The sequence below is a fragment of the Alnus glutinosa genome, chromosome 1, assembly GCF_958979055.1.
Source record: "Alnus glutinosa chromosome 1, dhAlnGlut1.1, whole genome shotgun sequence".
In the NCBI taxonomy this organism is placed as follows: domain Eukaryota; kingdom Viridiplantae; phylum Streptophyta; class Magnoliopsida; order Fagales; family Betulaceae; genus Alnus; species Alnus glutinosa.
The window spans coordinates 25,488,852-25,514,780 of NC_084886.1; the positions used below are offsets into that span (position 1 = coordinate 25,488,852).

The 25,929-nt window shown below is 41.2% G+C and overlaps 1 protein-coding gene across 4 annotated transcripts in view; it reads left to right on the plus strand.

Annotated features, from left to right (window-relative positions):
* The first annotated feature begins 1,818 nt into the window (after window positions 1–1,818).
* LOC133877892 (IAA-alanine resistance protein 1) overlaps window positions 1,819–25,929 on the plus strand; it is a 30,123-nt gene continuing 6,012 nt past the window's right edge. For 2 of the 4 annotated variants that reach the window (XR_009901800.1, XR_009901801.1), the window contains exons 1-5: window positions 1,819–2,462; window positions 5,887–5,970; window positions 6,092–6,141; window positions 14,519–14,570; window positions 18,779–18,898. Coding sequence is in view for 2 of the 4 variants with exons in the window: in XM_062316345.1 (XP_062172329.1) it covers window positions 2,168–2,462; window positions 5,887–5,970; window positions 6,092–6,141; window positions 14,519–14,570; window positions 18,779–18,898 (601 nt within the window). In the remaining 2 variants the exon portion in view is untranslated. The remainder of the gene's footprint in view (window positions 2,463–5,886; window positions 5,971–6,091; window positions 6,142–14,518; window positions 14,571–18,778; window positions 18,899–25,929) is intronic. The other 2 variants (XM_062316345.1, XM_062316352.1) reach the window with 2 other exon arrangements.

Sequence of the window (25,929 nt, forward strand, 5' to 3'; positions counted from 1 at the left end):
GTTCTTCATGAGTTGACAATTCTAAAACTGATTGTAGCTTAGGGTTCAATTTGACTTTCCATAAGTACAATCAAACATTCTTCATGTGAAGGAGCTTCAGTCAACTCTCGTGCTTCCTTTAAGTAAAACTTTTGAGAATAAGCACTCCCACAAGATTCAACATCCTCTAGAAATTCTACAATCAACAACTCTAGGATTATATGAAGTAGAATAAAACCTAAAACCCCTTGGAGTTTACTGCACAACCTATAAAAGATTCATTGGTTGTCATTGAAGCTAATTTCCTTAGGTGAGGATGGTAAATCATCAATTTAGCAAGACAACCCTATATGTATAAATGATTTAAACTTGGTTTCCATCTAGTTCCTAATTTAAAAGGTGTCTTAAGGACAACCTTAGATGGAATCATGTTTAATATATACACAAAAGGTTTTCAAGGCTTTGCTCCATAAGGGTAATAGCAGATTAGTAATACTAATCATTTTCCTTTTGTGTGTACCTACCATAATAGTCTTTGCCTATATCAGATCTTACTATCTTCATTTTCTTTTCATGTTGTTTTTCTTCTTCTACCTTATAGGTAGTGAAAGCATTCAATACTTCAGTTTTATTATTTAGAAGATAGAGATACATAAATCTTATATGGTCATCATTAAAAGAGATAAAAAAATCTCTCACCATTTAAGCAATGAGTATGAAAAAGGTCAACATCTATCAGTATGCATGATCTCAAGAAGTTTAAAAAACTCTCTTTGGCACTTTTAGTGGTCTTTTTGGTATGCTTTCTTTTATGCAGTCCACACAAGTACCAAAGTCAATCAATTATTATTAACCAACATTTTATTTTTTTTATGGAGATATATTTCAATCTCCAATGCCACAACAAGAGTATTTTTCCATTCACAAAACTCTGCTTTACGTCAACATCAATATGCAGGAATAAACAATTAATTTGTTTCAAAATCGGGATATAGATCAATCATCAACTAATATTCCACCCCAAATAAAAAATTTCAAACTTAAAATAATATTGAAATTTGATTTAACAAACTGAAATAGAAAATTAAATTTTCTAACAAATTATGGAATATATAAAACATTATTGAGGCCCAAAATATAACTAAATTTTAAAATTAATCTATATATCCCAACAACCTCCAATTATAAACACGTGTTATTCATATTTTAAGAAAACTTTGCATTTGTATTGACAACATGAATTGTTAAACTATAGTGTCTTGAAGCGAATGCATTATTGATTGAACTCATAGTGAAGCAAGGAGGTATGCTAATGATGATTCAAAAACAATCCATTAGATACCTCGGTCACCACCTCTAGGTATGCTGATGAGGATTTAGAAACAATACATTGGATACCTCAATCGCCACCTCTGTTGCGGCGTACCCCTACTCACTTAAAGGATGTTGTTAATTACGAAGAAAATTCTTCAAATATCTTATCAATGGTTAGATAAGATTGAAATATAAAGAGCTGATACATGGGTGTGCCGTATACACTAGGCAAATCTTATTTAGTTTGATTAGTTTGCTAGGGTTACTGATAAATGTTAAACTTAACATTTGATTAAGAATTTATTAAATGATAATTTTTTGTAGATTTTGTTAAAACTTTGGAAAAATACAAAATATAAAGAGTTCATTAGTGCTACAAACAGTGTTTTCAATCAATTTCTTACATGAAATTTCACGTGGCCCGTTGGATACACCGAGTGAACAGCAACGGAGGATCAGCGATTTGTGGTGACGTGAACGAGACAATAGTTGCAATTCTAGCAGTAGACAGACTGATCACTGATCAGGAAGTACTTCCCCCTAACTTGCTTTTGGGTTCAGAATCAGAGAGACGCAGTGAGAGTCAGATCCCTCTTTCAGCGCCCCGAGAAAAACCCAAAAAAATTAAAAACAAAAAAAAAATTGAGAAAAGGAAAACAAAATTAAAATACAAATACAAAATGGACGTAATAATGTTCGGCATCATAATCGGCATAATCGTGCTTTTCTTCGGCATCGTTTGCTTCATCACCATCGAAGGCACCTGCAAGCGCCGCAACTCCTAATCCCCTCCGCCAAACACGCCCCTAATTTCTCGGACCCTCACCAAAACCTCCGCAGTTCCTTTCGTTCCGTTCCGTTACATTTGGAAGATATGGCGTTACGTATCTCCTTGCTGATTACGGCTTTGGTGGTTGGGCTGTGCTTGGATCTGAGCTGGGGCCACTCCGGACTCGGTGTGTCGCAGGTCCACGAGTCCAGTGGTCACGACGACCACTGTAATCACGGACACGACCATGGTCATCATCATCATCATGATGAGGAGCGTTCGGTCTCGAAGCTTCCGGAGGAATTGGCGGAGGAGGAGGATATGAAATTGTACGGGTTCGGCTTCGAGCACGACCATGATCACAAGCATTTTGGTGGTGCGTCGGATCTCTCGGGTCTAGGTAATCTGATATCTTTGATTGATTGTATTGTGTGAAAATGCGTGGGAAAAGAAAGTAATTACAATTCCGCAATGTTTTAGGATTTTCTTTTAGTTGCATGACAAAGTGTTATATTAAACTAAATTGCAGAAAGCATATAGATTGAGTGCATTTTTAAAAATTTTGCAATCTGAAAACGCAAAAAATTTGTCTTCTCAAATTGCATGCAATGAAATTTGTTTTTAAAAACACGATTTTAAAGATTAAATTACGATTTTACTAAATGCTTAATTGCGTTTTTAAAAATTACATTTTCAGATCATACGTTTTAAAATTGTTATTTTTAAATCACAAACCCAAAAGGATCTGTGTAGTGGCCTAAAGAAATGTTGAAGATGAAGTTGAAGCACTATTTAAGGATGCATTAGATCTCATATGGTGAACAATTTTGCTCTTTCTCAAGTTGATTGCTGTAAATTTCCTCAAAGTTGATTGTGACTCTCTGCACACATGTTATAGTAAGAAATAAGTTGCATAGAGCATAAATTAGTCAGTAACATATGGGCGCAACTGATTTTCTCTTTCTCTATCTGCGCTGCTCCTGCTTATTTTCCTTCCTCTGGTTACTTGGGTCACTCTATTCATTTGAATGAAGGATGATGTTAATAATTTTCATTAACACCAAAATCTAAATGTGCTTCTACTCAATTGTAGACGTTCTCCAAGTAAACCTTGCAGAGTCTCTCCGAAAAACAAAATTTTAGGAGAACATTGATGCATTTAGTGACCTATCAGGGATCTTTTTCTTGAGTACTAAAGCCTTTTGTGAGTACAAAAGACATTCATAATGTTTGCTTTGAGCACCTGCCAACATGATTGGAAGAAACCCATACTAAAACCGTCAGTACCCGGAGCCTTGTCACAGTTAAGGGCTTTCACCACCTTAGAAACCTTAGTCTCCTCGAAAGGTCTCTCCAACCAAATGGCCTCCTCCCCCCTCAATGGACTCAAAAGGGAGGCCATCCAACTTAGGTTGCCAACTATAACGCACAGTGAACAAGTTATCATAGAACTGCACAATATGTTCTCTAATCCCTATCTCGTATGAACAAATTGTGCCATTAACCACTAGTTGCTATCTGGTGTTATTCCTTCTATTCGAATTGGCCACTCAATGAAAGAACTTTGTGCACTTGTAACCCTCTATTAACCAAAGCGCCATCGATTTCTCCTCAAACTCACCTCCTCCAAAAGAGTTGACATCTCCAAATCATTAATCACTGTAGCCTTCCTCTTTATCTCCTCCAAAACCCATAATTCTTTCCTCATCACCTGTTTCTTTCCCCCTATGTTACTAAACTCCTCATTCCAAGCTCTTAAATCAACTGTTAGAGCCTTGAGTTTGTGAGCCAGAATATAACTTGGAGAACCTTGAAAGTGGTAAGAGGACCACCACAATCTCACCCTATCAACAAAACCTTCCGATTTTAGCCACATCTTCCCGAACTTGAATATTTTTTTGGCTCCATGAAGACATCTGCAATTGAGAAGAATAGGAAAGTTATTTGAGCATAGTTTAGGTAACCTATTCTGAATCAAATAAGGGAACTAGGCTTCCCAATCAGGGAAAACAAGAAATCTATCAATTTGTGACCACGGGGAGAGGTCCCGATTGCTATAACACGTAAAAGAATTGCCCACTAGAGGAATATCCATGAACACTGCTTCGAAATGAAATTAGAAAACTCCAACATGGTTGGATTGTAATGGGCCTCGCTTGATTTTTACTAGGAAAGCCCAACATTGAAATCACCCCCAATGCACCATGGTAAGTCCCACCAACTACCCAAACCCGCCAGTTCATCCCATAAAAACCTTCTATCACCATCATCATTTGGTCCATAAACACTTGCAAAAGCTTAAGAAAATTGATCTTTGACATTTCTGAAAGAAACGGAAAGTGAGAACTCACTCACATACTTTGATTCTCTCCACATCCCGTCTATTCCACATGAGCAAAATACCACCAGAGGCCCCTCTAGAGTCCAAACAACACCAATCTACATGACTGCAACCCCATAAGCTACGGACAATACTATAGGACAAAAATCTCCATCTTGGTCACCTGAAGACAAATAATATTTGACTTCTTCTCTGAGTAAATTCCTAATTCTAAGGCGCTTCTCCCCTTCATTTAATCTTCTTACATTCCATGATAATAGTTTGAGCATCATGGATAAATCAAAATATCCTTCCCCTTCACTCTGCTACGACTTGAACTTCCACCCGTGGAATCATAGTTTATCGAGCAGAATAATCTTTTCAGCTAATTATTACTTCGAAAGGCTGCTTTGGAGTTAGAAACCCATCCTGTCTGATTATGACTCACTTCGATAGCTGCAAACAGTGCCATACATTTCCCTTCAAACCCATCACCAGATAGACCAATAAAATGACGTATATCCTTCACTTTCTGCAAGACCCAACCAGAAACCATCGGCTCTGAACACTCAGGTTGGGTAAACAAGCTAGGGAAGGAACAGTTCAAAGGTTCGCAAACGAATGGTTCCTCCCTATTACAAAGCACCAATTCTGAACCTGCCCGTCCATAGCTTTGCACAATGGATATCAAGCCCATCCAGACTACAAGACACTTTACCACCCGAACCACTTTCTTCATCCACTCTTACCTCCAACCCATTATCCTCTTCCTTATTCAACTGACCCTCTTCATTGACAGAGCCATCCAACAAAGCAAATTCCTTTTCTGTCTCAGAACCACCCAAGCCCAAAGGATTGCCATCGGCTGTTGGTGAAGCTTCATGCATAGACATCCTGGCCAAGCTCAATGTTTCAGACCTATCGAAAATGGAATCAACAGCGTTCATGATTGGAGTCCTAGGCCTGATAAGCATCTCTTAGATTTTTTTTTTCTTTCCCATACATACCAGAGGGTTTCCTTATTTAACAGAGATATCAAAATCGAACAGCATCTTATCTTAGAAGGCCTGGTACTGACAAGAACATGCTAATTCAGACATACAAAAGCCACCTGCTGAGGTCTCCTTAAGTGGGAATACTATTTGCTACCAGGTAGCCTGTATAGAAATTCATGGGATGGCTGAATGAAGCAAAGATACCTCATCAGAGAGGGGTAATCATTGACATGAAATATACTACCACAGGCATGAACTAGTAAATTCAATCCCTTTTCATGTGTTGGATTTTGGCAAGTAACCATATGTTACCTTATTTGATAGTTGATTATGGGTTGCTACTTTGTAGCACTTGGACTAACACTAAGTTCAGTATCCATTTTGATTACTCTTTGTGTTTAGTAAAAGAAATTGTTCTAAAGTTATATTTACTTTTTACACTCCCAATATGAGGTGCAGTTATATATTTCATTTTTTTTTTTAATTTTTTTTCTCCTTTTTGTGTGTAGGTCTATGGGTTAATGCATTGGGATGCTCATTTTTGGTGAGCATGGCTTCTCTTATATGCCTGATTATCTTGCCGGTAATATTTGGTAAGTAACATAATTGTCAATACATATTTAAATAACTTATTCTCTAATTTGGTAATGATTTTTGCTGAAATTAATGACACCTATCCCAAGGAAAGAGACTGAATTCTTTGAGCTATTGCAGTACGAGGGAAACCATCAAAAACTGTTGTTGATTCATTGGCTTTATTTGGGGTTAGTTCTTCAAGCCTATGAGTTTGGATCATAAATCTTAATTAGTTATTTTTAACTATGAAATTTATGGTACATCTCTTGAATACTAATGCATGTGTATCCTCTGTTTCAATTACTAAGGCTATTGCTTAACTTTGATTTTTGTAACTGATGCTTTTTAATGGCAACTATGAATTATAAATTGATTAACATTCATACTTATCAAAAAAAAATAAATTGATTAACATTCATAACTTTTGTGAACATGTTGAAGTTATTAAACGAAAAAGAAGATGATGAACTCTTACGATTTCTTATTGCTATGCTTCAAATCCTTGTTATAAGCATTGAAAATCACGTTACTGGTTTTAGTTGAATTTATTTAGTTCTAATGGTGACGAGTTTTGTCTCCTCATTAGTCTGGACTAATATAACCTTCTAGAATGTCAGAATACAGAAGTTTATTGTATACAAAAGCGATGCTCCCTTGGGTATAGGTGCCAATCCAGATGGGCACAGGTTCCTTTGTTGTTGAACTCTCAAGACTATTGCATGTGAGTTTCCCATGCTTCCTCTGATATTACAAGGAAGCAACACAAAGTGTAGGCAATTTTCTGCAAGAAATTTAAGTCTGCAGCAAAGCAACCAAATGACCTGAACAACCATCGTAGACACGTTCTTTATGACCAAAAACATTTATTGATTGGCATAGTTTCGTTGTGCGTAGCATGTCCTCTTTACCTAGGATTACGATATTAGCTTATGCATTCATGCAGCTGAAAGTGGAATGAACTTCAATGTGATGAATGATGATTTAATAATATTAAGAAATTGGACTGGTTGTCCAATTCGGGGAGATTGGAGTTTGTAGTTTGGGAGAAGGAGGAAGATGACTATTGGGATGGATCGCCCTTGGATTGGGCATTGGAAGGGGCTTTTGGGGAGGAGGCCTTGGCAATTAGGGAAGCCATGGAAGAAGATTTTCTGCGGGAGAAAATGATTGCGCGCCAAAAGTCTAAAGGAAAAAGGGAGCTACTAAATTTGCATAGCTCCATCAATTATGGTGATGCTAAAGTTCCTTCTAGGAGTAGGAAAGGCAAGGCACACATGATGTAGGTTTGTGTGCTTTGGTGGGTGGGTGGTGGGTTGTTTTGTTCTTAGTTGGTTTCTACTGTAGTTTGTTTTGGGGTTTTTCTTCGTTTTCAAGGGGTTCGGGTTTTGTTGATTCTATTGGGTTTTAGTGGGTTAGCTTTGGTTGTTCCTGTGTACTTAGGGGCGCCTTACGCTTTCTTTAATAAAGTATTCTTACTTATCAAAAAAAAAAAAAAGAAATTGGACTGGTTGTATGTTAAGGACCCGGGTTTGAGACCGTGTGACTGGTTTGCTGAAAGGTACAGCGGCAGGGTTTGTGTCCCTGTGCTTACCTATGTTTGGAAAGGTAGATGATACGAGGTATTCGAGGTACCTCTGCCTCCTAGCAACTACTGGAGTTGGTTTGATAAATTTTCTGGATGCCTTTATTCATTCGAATCCCCCATATAAATAGGGTGAATTACAATACAGCAGTAACTGCTTGATTACCATAATTTTGGGGAAATATAATTCCCTTAATTTGCTTCCTATAAATCAGCTACTGATTGGGAAGTAAATTCCTTATTCTTAGGCTACAACCGGGGAAACAAAATCCCCTTATTCTTAGGACTTTCCTACCTAAAAACCGTGCTCCTCAAGCACAGCCTTTATTTCCTCTTCTTCCTTAATTGTCTCAGCCACCACTGTGGTTAGCGCCTAGGGTTTTTTTGCGCCTAACATAGGTGCGTAACACTCCTTCCCCCTTAAAATGACCCTTGTCCTCAAGGGTAAAAGTAGGAAAGCGAAGCTTGAAGTCCGAAAGAGATTCCCACGTGGCATCAGCTGGTGAAAGGTTCTTCCAGTGTACTAGTATCTCCTTATTTCCGTGCTGGAGTCTCTGATCAAGGATGGCTTGTGGTGTCAGCTGAGTATCGACGGAAAGGAGGGGAAGATCATCATGTATTGGAGTGCCAACTCCTACCCATTTTTTGAGAACTGAAACATGAAAAACGTCATGGATTTTGGTTTGGGGGGGGGAGAGCCAAACGATATGCTACTGAACTGATTTTCTTGATAATGCGGTAGGGCCCGTAATATTTGGGGGCCAATTTCTGGTTATGCCGTTTCTGGAGAGATTGCTGCCGGTACCCTTGAAGCTTCAAGTAAACCCACTCACCCTCAGAAAAAGATTGCTCCATATGGCCTTTATCATACACTTGCTTCATTCGGTTTTGGGCATCCAATAATTGCTGCCGTACTTCTTGCAGAATTTCGTCCCTGGCCCTCAAAGTGTCTTCAACTGCCGCCGACTTGGTGGTTCCTGGAACGTAAGGCAACAGAGGGGGTGGAGGCCTTCCATACACAATCTGGAATGGGGTTCGCTTGGTAGCCGAATGATACCCCGTGTTGTAACAATATTCCACCCACGGTAACCACTTAGCCCATTGTTTTGGTGAGGAGCTGGTAAAACACCGCAAGTACATCTCAATGGTGCGGTTGACTACCTCCGTTTGACCGTCTGTTTGAGGATGATAGGCGGAGCTGAAGTTGAACTTGGTTCCATGGAGGCGGAAAAGCTCACGCCAGAAAATTCCAGTAAAGACGGGGTCCCTGTCGCACACAATAGATGCTGGAATTCCATGCAATTTGAAAATAACCTCAAAGAAGGTTTGAGCTACCTGTGCCGCGGTGTAAGGGTGCTTGAGGGGTGTAAAGTGCCCATATTTCGAGAGACGGTCTACAACCACAAAGATGGTGGTTCTACCATAAGAAGAGGGCAACCCATCGATAAAATCCATGGATATGTCCGACCACACGTGCTCTGGAATGGGCAATGGCTGCAATAATCCAGCAGGTTTGGTATTGGCAGCTTTGTGGCGCTGGCAGGTATCGCAATTCTTTATGAAATCGCGTAGTTGTGGCTTCATTTGAGACCAATAAAAGACAGACCTGATACGTTGGAGGCCCTTGTGATACCCCTCATGAGTGCGGTTGTGAAATTCGGCGATGATGGCTGCTGCAATGGGGGATACGGACCGGAGATAAATCCGATTTTTGAAGTAAATGAGTCCTTCCCGTACCTGCCACGGCCCCTTGACATTTTGCTGCTGGATTTCCTCGGACAATTTTATAAGTTCTGGTTCGTTTCGGACCTCTTGCTGGATAGGTTCGACCCAACTCGGAACAGGTGAAGATAAGGCCAAGAGAGCCCCTTCGGCCTGTCGAGAGAGAGCATCAGCCGCCCTGTTGTCGTGGCCCTTCTTGTATTCTATAACGAAGTCGTAGCCCATGAGTTTGATCAGCCACCTCTGCTGCGCCTCTGTGGCTATGGTTTGATCCCACAAGAACTTCAAGCTACGGTGGTCAGTTCGCACTACGAACTTGTGGCCCAAGAGATAGGGCCGCCATTTGTGGATTGCGGTGACCAACGCGAGCATCTCTTTTTCGTAAGTGGACAGGACCAGGTTTCGTCCCTGGAGGGCTTGGCTGAAGTATGCAATGGGGCGGCGGCCTTGCATCAACACGGCCCCAATGCCTATGCCGGAAGCGTCACATTCGATTACGAACTGCTGGGAAAAATCTGGTAGGGCTAATACCGGAGCTTGGGTCATTGCTTCCTTGAGTAGCGAGAAAGACTCTTCAGCCTCTTCGTTCCACCCGAACGCATCCTTTTTCAGGAGTTGAGTCAAAGGCCTAGCAAGACTGCCGTAGTGCTGGATAAATTTACGATAGTATCCAGTGAGGCCGAGAAATCCCCTAAGGGTCTTGAGGTTATGAGGTTTTGGCCATAGTAACATGGCCTGGATTTTTTCTGGGTCTACTGCAACCCCATTTCTATCAATGATGTGACCCAAATATTTTACCCTTTGTTGCCCGAAACTGCACTTCTCCCTTCGAACATATAAGTGATTAACCTTCAGGACCTCCAAAACCTCATTGAGGTGCTGCAAGTGTTCATCCCAAGATCGACTATAAATGAGTATGTCATCAAAAAAAACAAGAACGAACCTGCGTAAGAAGCTGCTGAAAATGTCGTTCATCAGGGATTGGAAAGTCGAGGGGGCATTTGTGAGACCAAAGGGCATGACCAAAAACTCGAAATGCCCATGATGAGTACGGAAGGCTGTTTTTTCTATATCTTGCTCCCTCATCCGGATTTGGTGGTACCCGGAACGAAGGTCAAGCTTAGAAAAATACTGCGCTCCCTGCAGTTCATCCAACAGCTCATCGATCAAAGGAATCGGGAACTTGTCTTTGATCGTAATCTTGTTGAGGGCTCGGTAGTCTACACATAACCGCCACGAGCCGTCTTGTTTCTTAACCAGCAAGACCGGTGAGGAATAAGGACTGGTGCTGGTTCTAATCACTCCAGTGTTCAACAGCTCTACAATAATCTTCTCGATCTCATTCTTTTGATAATGGGGGTATCTATATGGTCTCACATTAACCGGAGAAGACCCCTGGATCAAGGGAAGTTTATGGTCATGACGGCGCCTTGGCGGAAGCCCCTGTGGTTCACCGAATATATCTTGGAACCTCTCCAGGAGCTGCTGCAATTCTGGGTCGTCTACGGTTGGGCACTGCTGTTCTACTCCTAGTTCAACCGCCCATAATTGGAGTAGGATACCTTCGGAACCACGCCGCAGCTCCTTTTGCATTTTCTGCCCTTCTATCAATCGGTTACTAGGGGAATTTATCCCGGTCAGCAACACCTTCCGCCCCTGCCATGTGAAGCTCATGTGCAGGGATGCAAAATTCCACAGGATGGGGCCGAGGGTCTTGAGCCATTGGGCCCCAAGGACTGCATCATACCCCCGGAGGTCAATAAGAAAAAATTCTAGTATGAATGATGTACCTTCTAGCAAGACAGGTATCGCCGAGCATTTGCCTCTACTAGGGAGCCTTTCCCCGTTAGCAACCACCACTTCAAATGCCCCGTTTCTGTCCGGTATCAATCCCAACCTCTCTGCCAATTGGGTATTGAGGAAATTGTGTGTGCTCCCCGAATCAGCCAACAAAATCACCCTTGCCCCCTGGATGGTTCCCGAAATTCGCATCGTTTGGGGGGTTGGTACCCCGGAGATGGCGTGAAGGGAAATCTCGGGAATCTCGAACTCCTCCTCTCCTGCCCCTTCTCCTTCCTCAGCCGGAATGGAATGCCCAGCTTCCTCTTCATAAACCCCCTCAATTAAGAAGAGCTTTTTGCACCTATGCCCCGGCGAAAACTTATCGTCGCAGTTGAAGCAGAGGCCCCTATCCCTTCGATCCTTTAATTCTGCTGGGTTTAATCTCCGAACCACCGGGGCTCGGTTTCGCACCAGATTTGCGGAGGGTAATGGGGGTGCGTTTGGCGGCCCCGGGGTCCTCCGAGGCTCAAAAAAACTGGGACTCCTCCGCTGGGACAGTAGCCGCGCCTCATACAAGCGGGCCAGCCCTATTGCCGAGGTGAGCGTAGCAGGTCGGGATGCCTGTACCTCCGGCCTTATGCTCTCCTTGAGTCCGCTGATGAACCCGCCAACCTGCTGTGCTACTGTGAGTCGACCCGCCCTGCTCAGCAAACGCTCATACTGTCCCTGGTATTCTCGCACTGTCCCAGTTTGCCGCAACTTCGTTAGATCCCCAAAGAAATCATCAAACTGCGTCGGGCCATACCTGGTATGAAGACCCTCCTTCAATTGCTCCCAAGACGCCCCTTCCTCCGTTTCTTTAAAGAGTTGGTACCACAATTGGGCCTCGCCCTCCAGGTGGTATGCTGCCAACATAACTTTGTCCTCTTCCGCAGTATCCTGGAATTCAAAGAATTGCTCCACTCTACACACCCAACTGGTCGGGTCTTCGGTGCCATCATATTTGGGGAAATTCAGCTTGGCTACCTTTGGAAAGGAGCCGCCTGACTCTGTTCGGGAGATCGTCTTGCCTGAGCGCACGCCAGAAGAACTAGCGGACTTGCTAGCCTCCTCCCCTTGTTTTTTTTTGAACTGGTCGACAAGGAAAGCCCGCAACTCCTCCATCTGCCTTGTGAGTTTCTCTTCCAACGACCCCACCCTCTTATCCAAGCTCTCGATCCGCTGCTCCGTCATGCTGAAGCCTGGCTCTGATACCAAACTGTTAAGGACCCGGGTTTGAGACCGTGTGACTGGTTTGCTGAAAGGTACAGCGGCAGGGTTTGTGTCCCTGTGCTTACCTATGTTTGGAAAGGTAGATGATACGAGGTATTCGAGGTACCTCTGCCTCCTAGCAACTACTGGAGTTGGTTTGATAAATTTTCTGGATGCCTTTATTCATTCGAATCCCCCATATAAATAGGGTGAATTACAATACAGCAGTAACTGCTTGATTACCATAATTTTGGGGAAATATAATTCCCTTAATTTGCTTCCTATAAATCAGCTACTGATTGGGAAGTAAATTCCTTATTCTTAGGCTACAACCGGGGAAACAAAATCCCCTTATTCTTAGGACTTTCCTACCTAAAAACCGTGCTCCTCAAGCACAGCCTTTATTTCCTCTTCTTCCTTAATTGTCTCAGCCGCCACTGTGGTTAGCGCCTAGGGTTTTTTTGCGCCTAACATAGGTGCGTAACATTGTAGCACTTGGAGTGCTGCTCTGTGGAAGATGGTGCCTTCTTGCTTTTTGTAGTGTCTTTGGAAGGAACCAAATGACAAATTTTGAGGGCCATGAGAGGACGTTGGTGGAGCTTGAGTGCTTTTTCTGTTTTACTCTCTATACCTGGATAGCTGCGTTTTAGCTCATTGGCTGCTTAGTTTTCATGATTTTCGTTGTCTTTTTTCTCCTTTTAGCTAGATGTTTCTCCTATATACTCCATGTGTACCTTAGTACCACTTTTTGCTTTTAATAATATTTCGATTACTTATCAAAAAAAAAAAAATAATAATAAAAAAATTGGAACTAACTGCACTTATCTATGTACAAAATTATAATGGGCGAAAGAATTACATGCAGTTTGTTCATAACACGATACTTTATGTGCATTGCATTAAATGGCCATCATCTTGCATTTTTCTTTGATCTTCTGTTAATGAAATGTTTACATTTGTTTTGATGGACCAAGTTTACCGAAATTTTGGATGGATGGATGGATGGATCATGATTGTTTTGACTTTTTACTGATGTTCATCACAAAATAAGAAAGTTCAATTTGTTATAGAAAATGCATGATTTATAATTTTCAACATAGCTCCTAAAAGTATATTAGTTGTAATGAATTTAAATATGTCAGAAAGTTCTATTCACCATATAAAATGCAAGATCTATACTTTTCAATATAGCTCCGTTTTTTTGATAAGTGCTTTCAATATAGCTCCTAAAAATATATTAGTTGTATTGAATTTAAACATGGTTAATCATCCTTAAAAACCATGTAATGGTTATGTTTTCCAATTATTTTTTAGGGTTTAAATGAGCTGGACCAAGCAGCCTGGGCTTTAGCTGGCTCAAGTTCAATTTAAGCTTTTCCAACCAAGCTTGAGCTCTGCTCATGAAAAAAATCCTCAAGCTTGAGCTCAACTTGATTGGGCTCATTTCAAATGATGAGCCAAAGTTAAGCTTGATCTTGAGCCTAGGCTTGAAAGCATGATGGAGCTATTCTCCAAAAAGCTAAGAGGGTTAATGAACTAAAGAGGCAATTGCACAAAAATGCATCTAAAATCTTTGTATTTGCACCAATCGAATTATATAGTATGTTAATAATTCATTAACATTGACCCATTATCTGTGAAATTTAGATTGCTAAAAAAGAAAAGAAAAGAATTGAAAGAGAAAAAAGCTGAACTTCAACATGAAAAAGCAGAATTTTTTTTTGAAGGAAAATCAAGACACAAAAAACCCGATGAAACCTAAAGGAGCAAGTACCCCTTCCACCGTTGGTCATCCACAATGGCTAGAGTTGTCAGAAACACATTTATTTTTTCTTTCCTCGTACTTGCGGTATGTGTGTGAGAGAGAGTCAAAAAGGAACTCTGGGGGGCCCAATCTGGCAGCAGAAATCAATAAAAAGGAATTCTAGGTGGGCCAAATGTGATGGCACAATTCAATGAAACCTAGCTCCCAAAAGAAAAAAAAAACTTATATGTTTAGGTCACAGGCTTTGATCCAGTATTAAACTCAGCTCGTTTAGCAGACAAGTTGAGCCAAGTCGAACTTTTAGTTGAGTCACTCTTGATTGGCCTGGGTCACTTACATCACAGTTCATCCTTTTATATACTTGACATATATATATATATTATAATGTTCCTTTCATTTCTCATTTTTTATTTTTTTGTTGTTATCTCGATTAATTTGGTTAGTTTGATTTGGCCATTCTCAGGCAGGAGCTATGCTAGGAGATGCTTTTCTTCACCAATTACCACATGCTTTTGGTATGATTTAGATCAGATACTATTTCTATACTCTAATGATGCCTCCACTTGTTTACAACTTTAATTCATGTAAAATGGCATGTCTTTTGGCTATTCTATTATGCTCTCTGCAATGATGCTGTTTTTGTGTCCCCCCCCCCCCCCCTCTCTCTCTCTCTCTCTCGTTGGCACATGAAGGCGTGTACAGTTCTCTTCAGTCTGTTAGTTTTCCGGCATTGACATAAGATTAGTTCTTTTAATTGAAAATTTTCTTTCTTCTGGGGAATTCAAGGTGGTGCTTTATTGAATCCAAATCCTTCGAGTTTGTGGTGGGGGAAGGGACTTCAGTGTTACGGATTTATGAAAGGAGTAGGGATAACCTTTGGTCAATCTTCGTGGGTAAATTGAGTGTATCTTGGTTGTTAGCAACAGTGGAGGTTATGGTTCAAGAGCAGGGACGAAGGAATTTGTGACATCCTCCAGGGTTAAGAACACAACCTTCCTCGCCCAGCATTGTTCTAATATGCGTGGGCATTTGTGGTGGAGTATGATGGGGGTGGTTGAAGGGGATTTATCATACTACCAGCAAGTAGAGGTGGAAAGCTTTCACCTTCGAGTTGCGTACAGTTCTAGAATTATTCCACTTGTTATACAGTGGTGGGATTAGAGTTAAGACAATTGGGGTTCGTAAAGGTGGTTGTTCTTTGCTTGGCTCCTTGTTGGAAAATCTGGTTGAGGTGTTTGGTAACAGGTAGTATGCAGAAGTGCTGGCTGCATTGAGGAAGTCTCAGGCAATTTCCTCATCGCCTAGGGGAAAATCTAGTAATTCTGATATGAGAGGACTGAAGGGACATATCAGGATTGGAAGGGTTTCGTTTGGGTGTTCATAGGATCCTAGATCCTCCGCTTGTGGAGTTTGCTCGAGGATTGACAAGGGTGATTTGGGTGCAATTCTTGATTTGTGCACCTTTAGAGACACGTTGGTTTGCCTTAAATTGGAAGTAACCCGTTGTATTGAAAGGATTGATTTGGGCTAGGGCCCAATTGGTATTGAAAGTAAGCTAGACCTTGAGAGGGCAGTGTTGGTTGAGTCGAAGCCCAACCTAGAAGGTAGGATTCCTTTTAAACCTCCCATCATTGCAATCGCTACCGGTTTGCTACCCTTGGCCCAATCTAAAGCGCTCTCTAAAGGCAAGGGCCCTCTGAGATCTACTGGCACTTGGGTTAAACAAAATTTCAGGCCTAGAACCAAATTCATGCTCAAGTCAAAAGTGAAAGCGCCTTGGGTGTCTTCTTTAGGCTCAGATGTGTTGCTAGGTCCGAGTGGTGGAATTATTTTTATTATGTGGACTTGCATAGTCATTCACTTTTGTTTTGGGCCCATAATGGGTTGGGCCAATTTTAGGACATGTGAGGAAGCCCGTATTCTCACCCTACACAAATAGACTTGGCTCATTGATTTCTATTATCACAATGAGTTTGGTAAATTAGGATAAAGGGTACTAGACTCCACACAAAACACATCGTTTTTGTTTTATTTTATATCAAGGTAGAGACGATTCAAGCAACAAAATATCAATTGAGGGTTCATTCCACAACAACAATGGAGGTATGTTAATTCTCTCCATTCTAATTTACACGTGTATACATCCTGTTTACTAGGGTTGCGCCCTTTTGCGCTTTACAATGAAATGAATTATTTATAAAAAAAAATTACACATGCTATGAAAGAAATGGAAATATTCATTTGAATATATTTAACATTGAGTGCTATTTCTTCAACCAAGAGGATCTTCGATAGGCCAGTCGTGCAGCGTTGACGTCTTTGTCGTCCCACTTGGATGAGACTTGGAGAGAAGTCAACAAGTTCCACTAGGTGAGGATACTGAGAGCTCCTTTGTCGGCATTTATTTGCCAAAGGGACCATTATCTGTCATGTGATTGCAAGTGCTATTGGATGGAAGCACTGAGATGAGGTAGAACTTACCAGCGGTAACCAAATATCTCAACTTAGCGCCGAAATTTATGCCACTCATATGGATTAGTGTCTTGTGGGGTGAAGTTACAGAGAACTATCTCGCCCGTAGCTTCTCTTTGTCTAAGGTGTCATCTCTTGACACCTAATCGTTGCCTCTCTCAATCTCCAACTTCACATCGTCAGTGATGAGGGAGGGATGGTTGCTCTCAGTTTTGGGCGCCTTGATGTTGGTGAATTTGGTGATGTTTCCTATTTTGGAGGAATGCCTCTCTTAGTCTGGCAAGTTGGTGGTTTGGGTGCTGAAGCATTTGATTTAGGGTTGGGAAAGCTCTTTGCAACTAGCCTAGGCCTCAAACCCCGGTACCATTAGATGGTTGCCCATGAGAGTGGTTTTTTTTCTTGGTCGGCCACCCAAGGGTAGATCCTCACCATGAATAACCTAAGGAAGCGGTATTTCGTAGTGGTTGATTAGTGTTGTATGAGTAAGCGGAGTGGAGAGTCTGTAGATCATCTTTTACTCCATTGTGAGATTGCTAGTGCTTTATTTGCTATTTTCAGTCGTGTTGTGCTAACTTGGGTTATGTTGAGACGAGTAGTAGACATTGTTTGCTTGTTGGAGAGGACAGTATAGCAATCTTAAAAGTGTAGTTGGAAGATGGTTCCATCCTGTCTAATATGGTGTCTTTAGAAGTAAAGAAATAGTAAAAGTTTTGAAGACCGCGTGAGGACGGAGTTGAACTATAGTCTTTTTTCTCCAATACTCTTTACCATTGGACAATTGCTTAGACTATCTGAATTTGTCTAGTTTTCATGATTTTCTTAATTTTTTTTTCTTGGGTTAACTACATTTACCCAAAAATACTCTTTATTATCCTTTTTGCAATGTCTCCCCTCCCCAATGTTTCTATTTCAATTTTTTCTTATCAAAAAAATTGCAATTTTTATCTTGTGCAAGGGTGTTTTTTGTCATTTGGGTCGCCGAAGGGGGACATCGCAATCCTAATGGTAAATTGGGCCGGACATTGCAAAAATTGAAACATTGGGGGGACATTTCAAAAATGATGGTAGTTAGAGGGGGGTAAAAGTAGTTTCTCATTTTTTCTTTTCCTTGCTAGGTGTATCTCTTTTATACTTTCTGTATACCTAGGGTGTGACCTTATTCTTTTTAATGATATTTCGATTACTTATAAAAAAAAATCACATGATTTTTTATTTTTTATTTTTTATTTTCTTCTAGTTAGGTGTTTCCTTTATATACTACATGTGTACTTCGGTGCACCCTTTTGCGTTTTAATGAATTTCAATTACTTCTATAAAAGAAAAAGATATTCATGTAAAATACCCTATAAAAGCTAAAAGAAGTTGCCAATGGTATCTTACTACCCATATTTTACTGTTTTCTGAGGTGACTGGTACATATTCAAGGTTTTTACCAGGCTTTTTTCAATTCAAGTCTCATTGCTTTTAGGTTTATTTCTATTTTATTTTGTTTTGGAGATGTCCAGCTTCATTTTAGAACTAACTGCTCTATCATCTCTTTGTCTGTCTCTCCTCAAAAGTTCTGTTTTTGGTGGTGGAGTTCTTAGAGAATTTTGAATTTTGCTTTGTTGATACTTAAAAGATGTTTGGTATGAAGCTTTGAATCTTACAAAAGTTAATTAAACTCTGGCTCCGTTTGTTTCAGCATAAAATATTTTTTGGAAAATATTTTCTATATTTTTTGGTGTTTGGTGCAACCGAAAATATTTTCGGTTTGACTTAAAAAGCTTCTTTAGTTTTGAAAAATGATTTTCATTTTTAAATTTTGTAAATCATTTTTTGAATTTGAGTTTCTCCTTCTCAAACCGTCGGACCACCACCAAGTCCGCACTGGGCTCCCTTCGGACCACCACCGAGCCACTGCCGAAACTCAAATTATTATTATTTTTTTTTATGTTAATATTTTTTTGTTGTGAATAAATATTCATTTTTATAGGTTAATATAATTAAATGAAAATATAAAAAATGTTTGTGATTTTCGGTACGCTCCAAATTCCTGAAATTGTTTTTAGCGCTAAACATTTTCCTGAAAAATGTTTTCCTTTAAAACATTTTTTGACAGAAAACATTTTACGCCGAAATAAACAGAGCCGTAAATGCTGGTTCCGTTTTATGTTGATTCTTGGGTCAACAATTGGAAAAACAAGTAAGTGTTGGTGGCTAAACTATGTTATTATCTGACATATAAATTAATCTCTTTATGTTTTTGCAGGTGGCCAACACTCCCATTCGCATGATCATGATGCAAATCATGACGATCATGATCATTTGGGACACGATCATTCACATTCACATTCTTTGAAAGACCTCTCTGTAGGAATGTCTATCCTTGGTTAGTAGTAATATATTTGATGTTTGTCTTATTAACCATGTCAACTATATGCTTTCTTGTTTCAACTTATATATATGTGTATGGATATATATATTTTTTTTGATAAGTAATTTAAAATTCAATAAAAAGCGCAGAAGGGCGCAACCCTAATACACGGGAAGTATACAAGAGAGCCCCTAAACGGGAGGAACAACTAATAAATTAAGAAAGTCTACAAAAGTAGAAACACCTAGGTGGCAAAGATGGGGTGCTATCCATAGATATAGCATGTTAAGAAGACGCTTCCTTAATACTACCATTGCAGTCTCGACATCTTCAAAAAGCCTCGCATTCTGCTCCCTCCAAATGCTCCACAACACACAGTGAGGAACTAAACGCCAAACATTTTTTGCTAGGCCATGCCCTCGAGAAGCACCCCACGTAGTCAACAAACCCAGCACCGATTGTGGCATGACCCATTCAATTCCAAATAAAGAAAACATAAAACTCCAAAGCTCACGGGCGGTGTCGCAATGAAGTAACAGATGATCAATAAACTCCCCCTTCTTTTTACACATACAACACCACTCAATAACCACAATATTCCTCTTTCGCAGATTGTCATGAGTTAAAATTTTACCTAAAGCTGCAGACCATACAAAGAACGCCACCCTTGTCGGAGCCTTAGCACACCATATATTCTTCCACGGGAAAGATGGACCTTCTTTCCTACTAAGTGCTTCATAATATGACCTTACTTCAAAATAGCTCCTTGTAGAGAGGTTCCAAACTAACTTGTCACCCTCTCCTTGTCGAATCGGAGTGGAGTACAACCGCTCGAAGAAAGAGAGCACCATCTCCATCTCCCAGTCCTGGAGTTGCCGCGTAAAGAGAACATTCCAATGAATATTGCCATTATGAACCGCCATATTATCTACCATCATTGCCGCTTTGTTCCTCACAAGACTATACAGAACTGGAAAACAAAGCTTCAAAGGTCTCTCCCCACACCACCGATCATACCAGAAACTGATATATGACCCATCCCCTACCACAAACCGAACATAATTGCAAAACTTCTCCCACCCTTTCCTGATATATTTCCAAACCCCTACTCCATAGGAACCCGACACCTCAATAGAGCACCACCCACCCTTTAGGCTCCCAAATTTGGCGTCAATCACGAAACGCCATAAAGCCTCTCTCTCCCTACCATATCTCCACAACCATTTACCCAAAAGAGCTTGGTTAAACTGGCTGAGGTTGTGAACTCCCAACCCACCTGAATGCAACGGAGTACAAATCCTGTTCCATTTCACTAAATGAAATTTGGCCTCATCCCCTATGCCACCCCATAGGAAATCCCTCTGGATTTTTTCAAAACGGTTAGCCACCCTCAAAGGAATAGGGAACAGTGACAAGAGATACGTGGGGAGATTGGACAGCGTGCTCTTAATAAGAGTCAACCGTCCGCCCTTTGACAAATACATACGCTTCCAACCAGCCAGCTTCCTTTCCATTTTCTCAACCACCCCTTTCCAAGTAAGAACGGACTTGTAAGAGGCACCCAAAGGCATACCCAAATACGTCATAGGCAAAGATCCAACCCGACAACCCATAAGATGGGCCAACCCTTCAACATCCTCCACCTCACCAATAGGAACAATTTCTGATTTTCTTAAATTGATCCTTAATCCCGAAACTGCCTCAAAACAAAGAAAAATGCACCTCAGATGTCGAATTTGTTCTTCTTGCGCTCCACAAAAAATCAACGTATCATCAGCAAACAATAAATGATTCACTACTATTGCCTCTGACTCTCTATGTCCCACAGTAAAACCTGTCATCGAACCCTGCTCCACCGCAACAGCCAGCATCCGGCTCAAAGCCTCCATAACCACCACAAATAATAAAGGCGACAGAGGATCACCTTGTCGCAACCCGCGAGAGCTAGTAAAGAAACCCGCCGGAGTTCCATTGACAAGGATGGAGAATCTCACCGTAGAGATACAAAAACAAATCCAAGCTCTCCATTTCTCCCCAAAGCCACAACGTTGTAATAAGTAAAGTAAGAAGTCCCAATTCACATGATCATAGGCCTTTTCCAAATCCAACTTACACAACAACCCAGAATCCCCTGAACGGATTTGACTATCCACACATTCATTAGCAATAAGCACTGAATCCAAGATTTGTCGACCACCAATGAACGCATTTTGGGTGTTTGAAATAATCTTACCCAAAACTGATTTAAACCTGTTCGCAAGGACTTTGGAAATAATCTTGTAAATTCCCCCAATAAGACTGATAGGTCGAAAGTCACTCACATCCACAGCATCATTCTTCTTTGGAATCAGAGAGACAAAAGTAGCATTGAAACTCTTTTCAAACTTGCCTCGAGAGTGAAAATCTGCAAAAACAGCCATAATGTCATGCTTTAAGATATCCCAACACTTCTGAAAAAAAGCCATAGTGAAACCGTCGGGGCCCGGAGCCTTGTCTCCATTGAAATCTCTGATGACATCCCACACCTCCTTCTCCTCAAACCCTCTCTCTAGCCAGCTACTCTCATCTTCATCAATTGAAAGAAAAGAAAGGCCCTCTACCCTTGGCCGCCAAGAACAATTCTCAACATACAAGTTTTTGTAAAATTGAACTATATGCTCCTGAATCTCCCTTGGATTATATTTCACCATCTATACTTATAGAGTCCACTTGATTAAATTTACGACGTGAGTTGGCCATCCTGTGAAAAAATTTTGTGTTCTTGTCCCCCTCCTTCAACCACAAAGCTCTAGATTTCTGTCTCCATATTATTTCCTCAAAAAGAAGAGTTTTCTCCAGCTCTCTAGACATATCTATCTTGCGAACCTTCTCTTCCTCCTCTAGACCTCGGCCTTCATCAACTGAATCCAGCTCACAAATGCCCTCCAATAATTCTTTCTTCTTCTTCCCTACATCACCAAACACTTCAGCATTCCATTTCTTCAAGTCTGTCTTCAATGCCTTCAGTTTAAACGCCAAAATGTGACTTGGAGAACCTGAACACTCATAAGACAACCACCACTTCTTGATTTGCTCAACAAAACCCTCATATTTCAGCCACATGTTCTCAAATTTAAAATACCTTTTTTCCTCCTCTTGGTGCCCCACAATCCAAAAACAACGGGAAGTGATCGGACAGAAGTCTTGGAAGCCTCCTTTGGACTACTTCGGGATAGTGTTCCTCCCACTCCACAGAAATTAAGAATCTATCAATTCTAGACCATGTGTGGTTATTTGACCATGTAAAATGGCCATTTTGAAGAGGTAGATCCACCAAGTTCTGCATGAAGATGAAGTCTGAAAATTCTTCCATAGCAACTGAGAAACTGCCAATGCCCGACCTCTCACTCGGAAAGCGAACAACATTAAAATCTCCCCCAATACACCACGGCAACTCCCAACAACTCATCAGTCCAGCTAACTCAACCCATAAATCCCTCCTATCCCTGTCATCATTTGGGCCATAAACCCCCCCAAAAGCCCAAGAAACATTATCACCAATGTTGCGGAAAGAACAAGCAACCGTATATCTACCTATACATTCCTCCAATTTCTCCATCACTCTCCTATCCCACATAAGTAAGATCCCACCCGATGCTCCATTGGCTCCCAAATAACACCAATCAACCTGATTACACCCCATAAACTCCGCACCACCTCCCTTGAGATTATTGCCATCTTAGTCTCCACCAAACAAACAATATCCGCCCTCCATTCTCTTAGAAGCCCTCTAATTTCTACTCTTTTTTTCATCTCATTAAGCCCTCTTAACATTCCACGAAAGTAATTTAGGCATCATAACTGCATAAAGAACCCCTACCTTTAGTGCGACCTCTAGCCGATAGAACCCCTTTCTTCTCATAATTCAAGGACCAAGCCAACCTGTTTAGTTCTCTCTTCCCTTTTGTCCCTTGGTTCAACGGACACAAAGTCTTAGGACTGGCCGGGGATCTTCCTCCAGCAGCTTCTATCTCCTCAAACATAGCTAACATTCTGTCCTCAAATCCTTCGCAAGATAATCCGATAGCTTGATAACATCTCATAACTTTTTCCACCACCCATCTAGGTGATATCCTGTACTTTTCTCCCCCTTTTGCTGCCAAAGGTGTGATTTCCAGCGGTGCACCACTCGCCCCCTCCTCGTTAGAATTTTATTCTTCTAGTTCTAACAGGAGATCACTTCTAACATCCTGTGTACCACTGTCCAGTAGAGCTTCTCCCTCATCTGTTGCACCAAAGTCTTCCCAAAGGCAGCTCTCCCCTTGAATTCCCACTAAAACAGGTTCACATATCACCATCTGCAAATTGTTAATGTCCATCATCTTTGTCACTGAGCTTGTACCCACAGCAGGAGCAACCATCTCATCACAAGTATAGTCTGTAACCAGGAGCTCCGGCAAGACTCCCGAAACCTGCTCCCCTACTTCAGTATTTTTGTTACCCTTCAAAGAGCCACCGTCCTCCTGAAGAGCCACTGCTGCAACTTCTCCTTCTTCACCACACATCACGACCTCAGGTATACTCAGGCGAAGGGAGTTTTCTGGTATCTCAGACCTCACGCCCTGCTCCCCTACTTCAGTATTTTTGTTACCCTTCAAAGAGCCACCGTCCCCCTGAAGAGCCACTGCTGCATCTTCTCCTTCTTCACCACACATCACGACCTCAGGTATACTCAGCCGAAGGGAGTTTTTTGGTATCTCAGACCTCACGCTCTGACCCACCGCAGGGACCTGTCCCTGTTTTCTTGTCCAAACAGCCTTAGAAATTCCAGACTTCCGGCGTTGATAAACACGTTGAAAAACACGACTGGAATGATCTGAACCAGACCCACGAGCAGAGATGCCGGAATCCTTGTCTTTACGCACCTGATGTGCTGCGGAAGTTGACGCTCCAGCATGCATAGAAAACAAAGGGGTCGGAAAGGGTCTTAGGCATGATCCAGCTTTAGCTTTAACAAAAAACTTGGGCTTTTTGATGGGAAAACCCAATGGGGCTTTACCTTTAGAAGCATGGGCCACTTTAGAGGATATGGAGATGGGCCGGGTATCCTTAGAGCCCATAAAGGCCTGCTTGGTCTTAGGAGCAGCGTGAGAAGCAAACTGCTTCTGACTGAAATCCAGGTGTCCTTCCTCCAGCAAGAGAAGATCCGTTAGACAAAGACCTATCTCCTCGTGCAGAGCTGCCAACGACTCCCTTAACCTACGGACACCTAGCCTGTCACCAGAGAAGACATTTTGTGCTGCAGCGGAAGACGTATTGGCAGACCCAACAGCTTCTCTCCTAGGGAATGAGACCTGCGACTTTCCCGATGCACGAGACACCGGAGCTGGTTTCTTCTTCAAGCCCTTCGCCGGAAAGAAATCTCTGGTTAGGCGATCGTGAGCCGCCGATGAAAGAAACATCGACGAAGTAGGGGCCGGAAACACCGGAGCCTTTGCATGAGCACGAAAATCCTTAACCGGACCCTGCACCTGATAAAGTTCCTTCTTCCCTGTTTCATTAGAACCTTCCAACCACCTTGGAATTCTTGCTAAAGGCTGACTGGAAGGACCAAACGGCTCTTCATTAACTGGCAGAGCCGAAGTTAACACCTCTGCAAAACTCCTCCTAGTCTCCGCTTTAGTCCCAGCTAATTCGGTGCACTATTCTGCTTTGTGACCCTGGATTGATCCGCTTGAAGATGACTGATGGCTAGGCGGAGCTCCACCTCAAACCGCTCCCAACCCTCACCGTATCTCCCTTGCGGCACTAAAATGGAACCATTTTTCTTCCTGCCCTCATATTCTTCAATAAGCAGGAAAAAACCATGCCTATTAGAGCATTGTTGTCCAAGAATACGTGGGAAATGGATGACTAAATGTGTCTTGATGAGCAAATTAATGTAGAAGGAAATGTAGACATTTTTTCTGCATACTTTCCGTGGTTCCATTGCTACTGCTACTGGAAAAGAGAAACCAGAAAGGCTTTACAACAACAACAATAATAGTAATAATGATAATGACAATAACAGTAATACTAATGAGAAAAAAGAAAAGGGAAGAAAGTGTTGGATTCTAAACACCAAAAATCAGCAATTTCATCTTATCTTGATGATTAGGGGCTGTTTTGAAGGATTGATGTAATGCAAGTCTGACTAAAGACGTTTGCTATATCGCTGGGGGTCTTTCACCTTTTATCCAGCTAGAATTGTTGATATATTTTATGGATTGAGAACTGTAGGCCATGTTTACTAACAATTTTGAAAACAGTTCTCTTTTATAACACAAAAACACACTCTTGAAAACTTAGTTACCAAACGAAATATTTTTCAAAAAACAAAACACAAAATACTTTTTTTTCCTTTAACACAACATTTTCAAAAAAAAAAAAAAAAAAAAACACATGTTTTATAAAATTTTACACACCTTATAGGAATATTTTGAGAAAATAGGTGCTTATTTTTTTCGGTATGGAGGCTGATTTATTACTTAGAAATAAAAATAAAAATTGAGGTTAACTGAGAAGAGAAGGGGGGGGGGGGGGGGGGGGGGGGGGGGGGGCGGCTAGGTAAGAGGTGGCTGCAAGGGCACCCTACCCAGATACGTTGTGGCTGCACTGTCACCCCAACCAAATAGGGGGTAGCCGCACGGCCATCGCCGCTCCTCGGCTGACGCGGCCACCTCTTTATTTATGTATTTTTGTATTTATTCTAGGTAAGAAGTCAGCCTCCACACTTAAAAAAATAAGTGTGTTTTTTCAAAAAAATCATGTTTAGTGTTTGTTTCTTTGAAAACACCAGACACTAAAAAGTTTAGTGAACATTTTCTTCTCTGGACCCTACCGACAATACTTTTCAAATATGGACCCTACCGAAGACACTTATCAACTTCTATCACATAAAAAACTCTTTTCAAATCAAAACACACACACACACACACACACAAAATAAAATAAAATAAAAAATCCAAAATCGTTAGCTTTTATTTTGTTTCAAATAATAGTTCCTCTTAAACATAGCCTTAAATTTT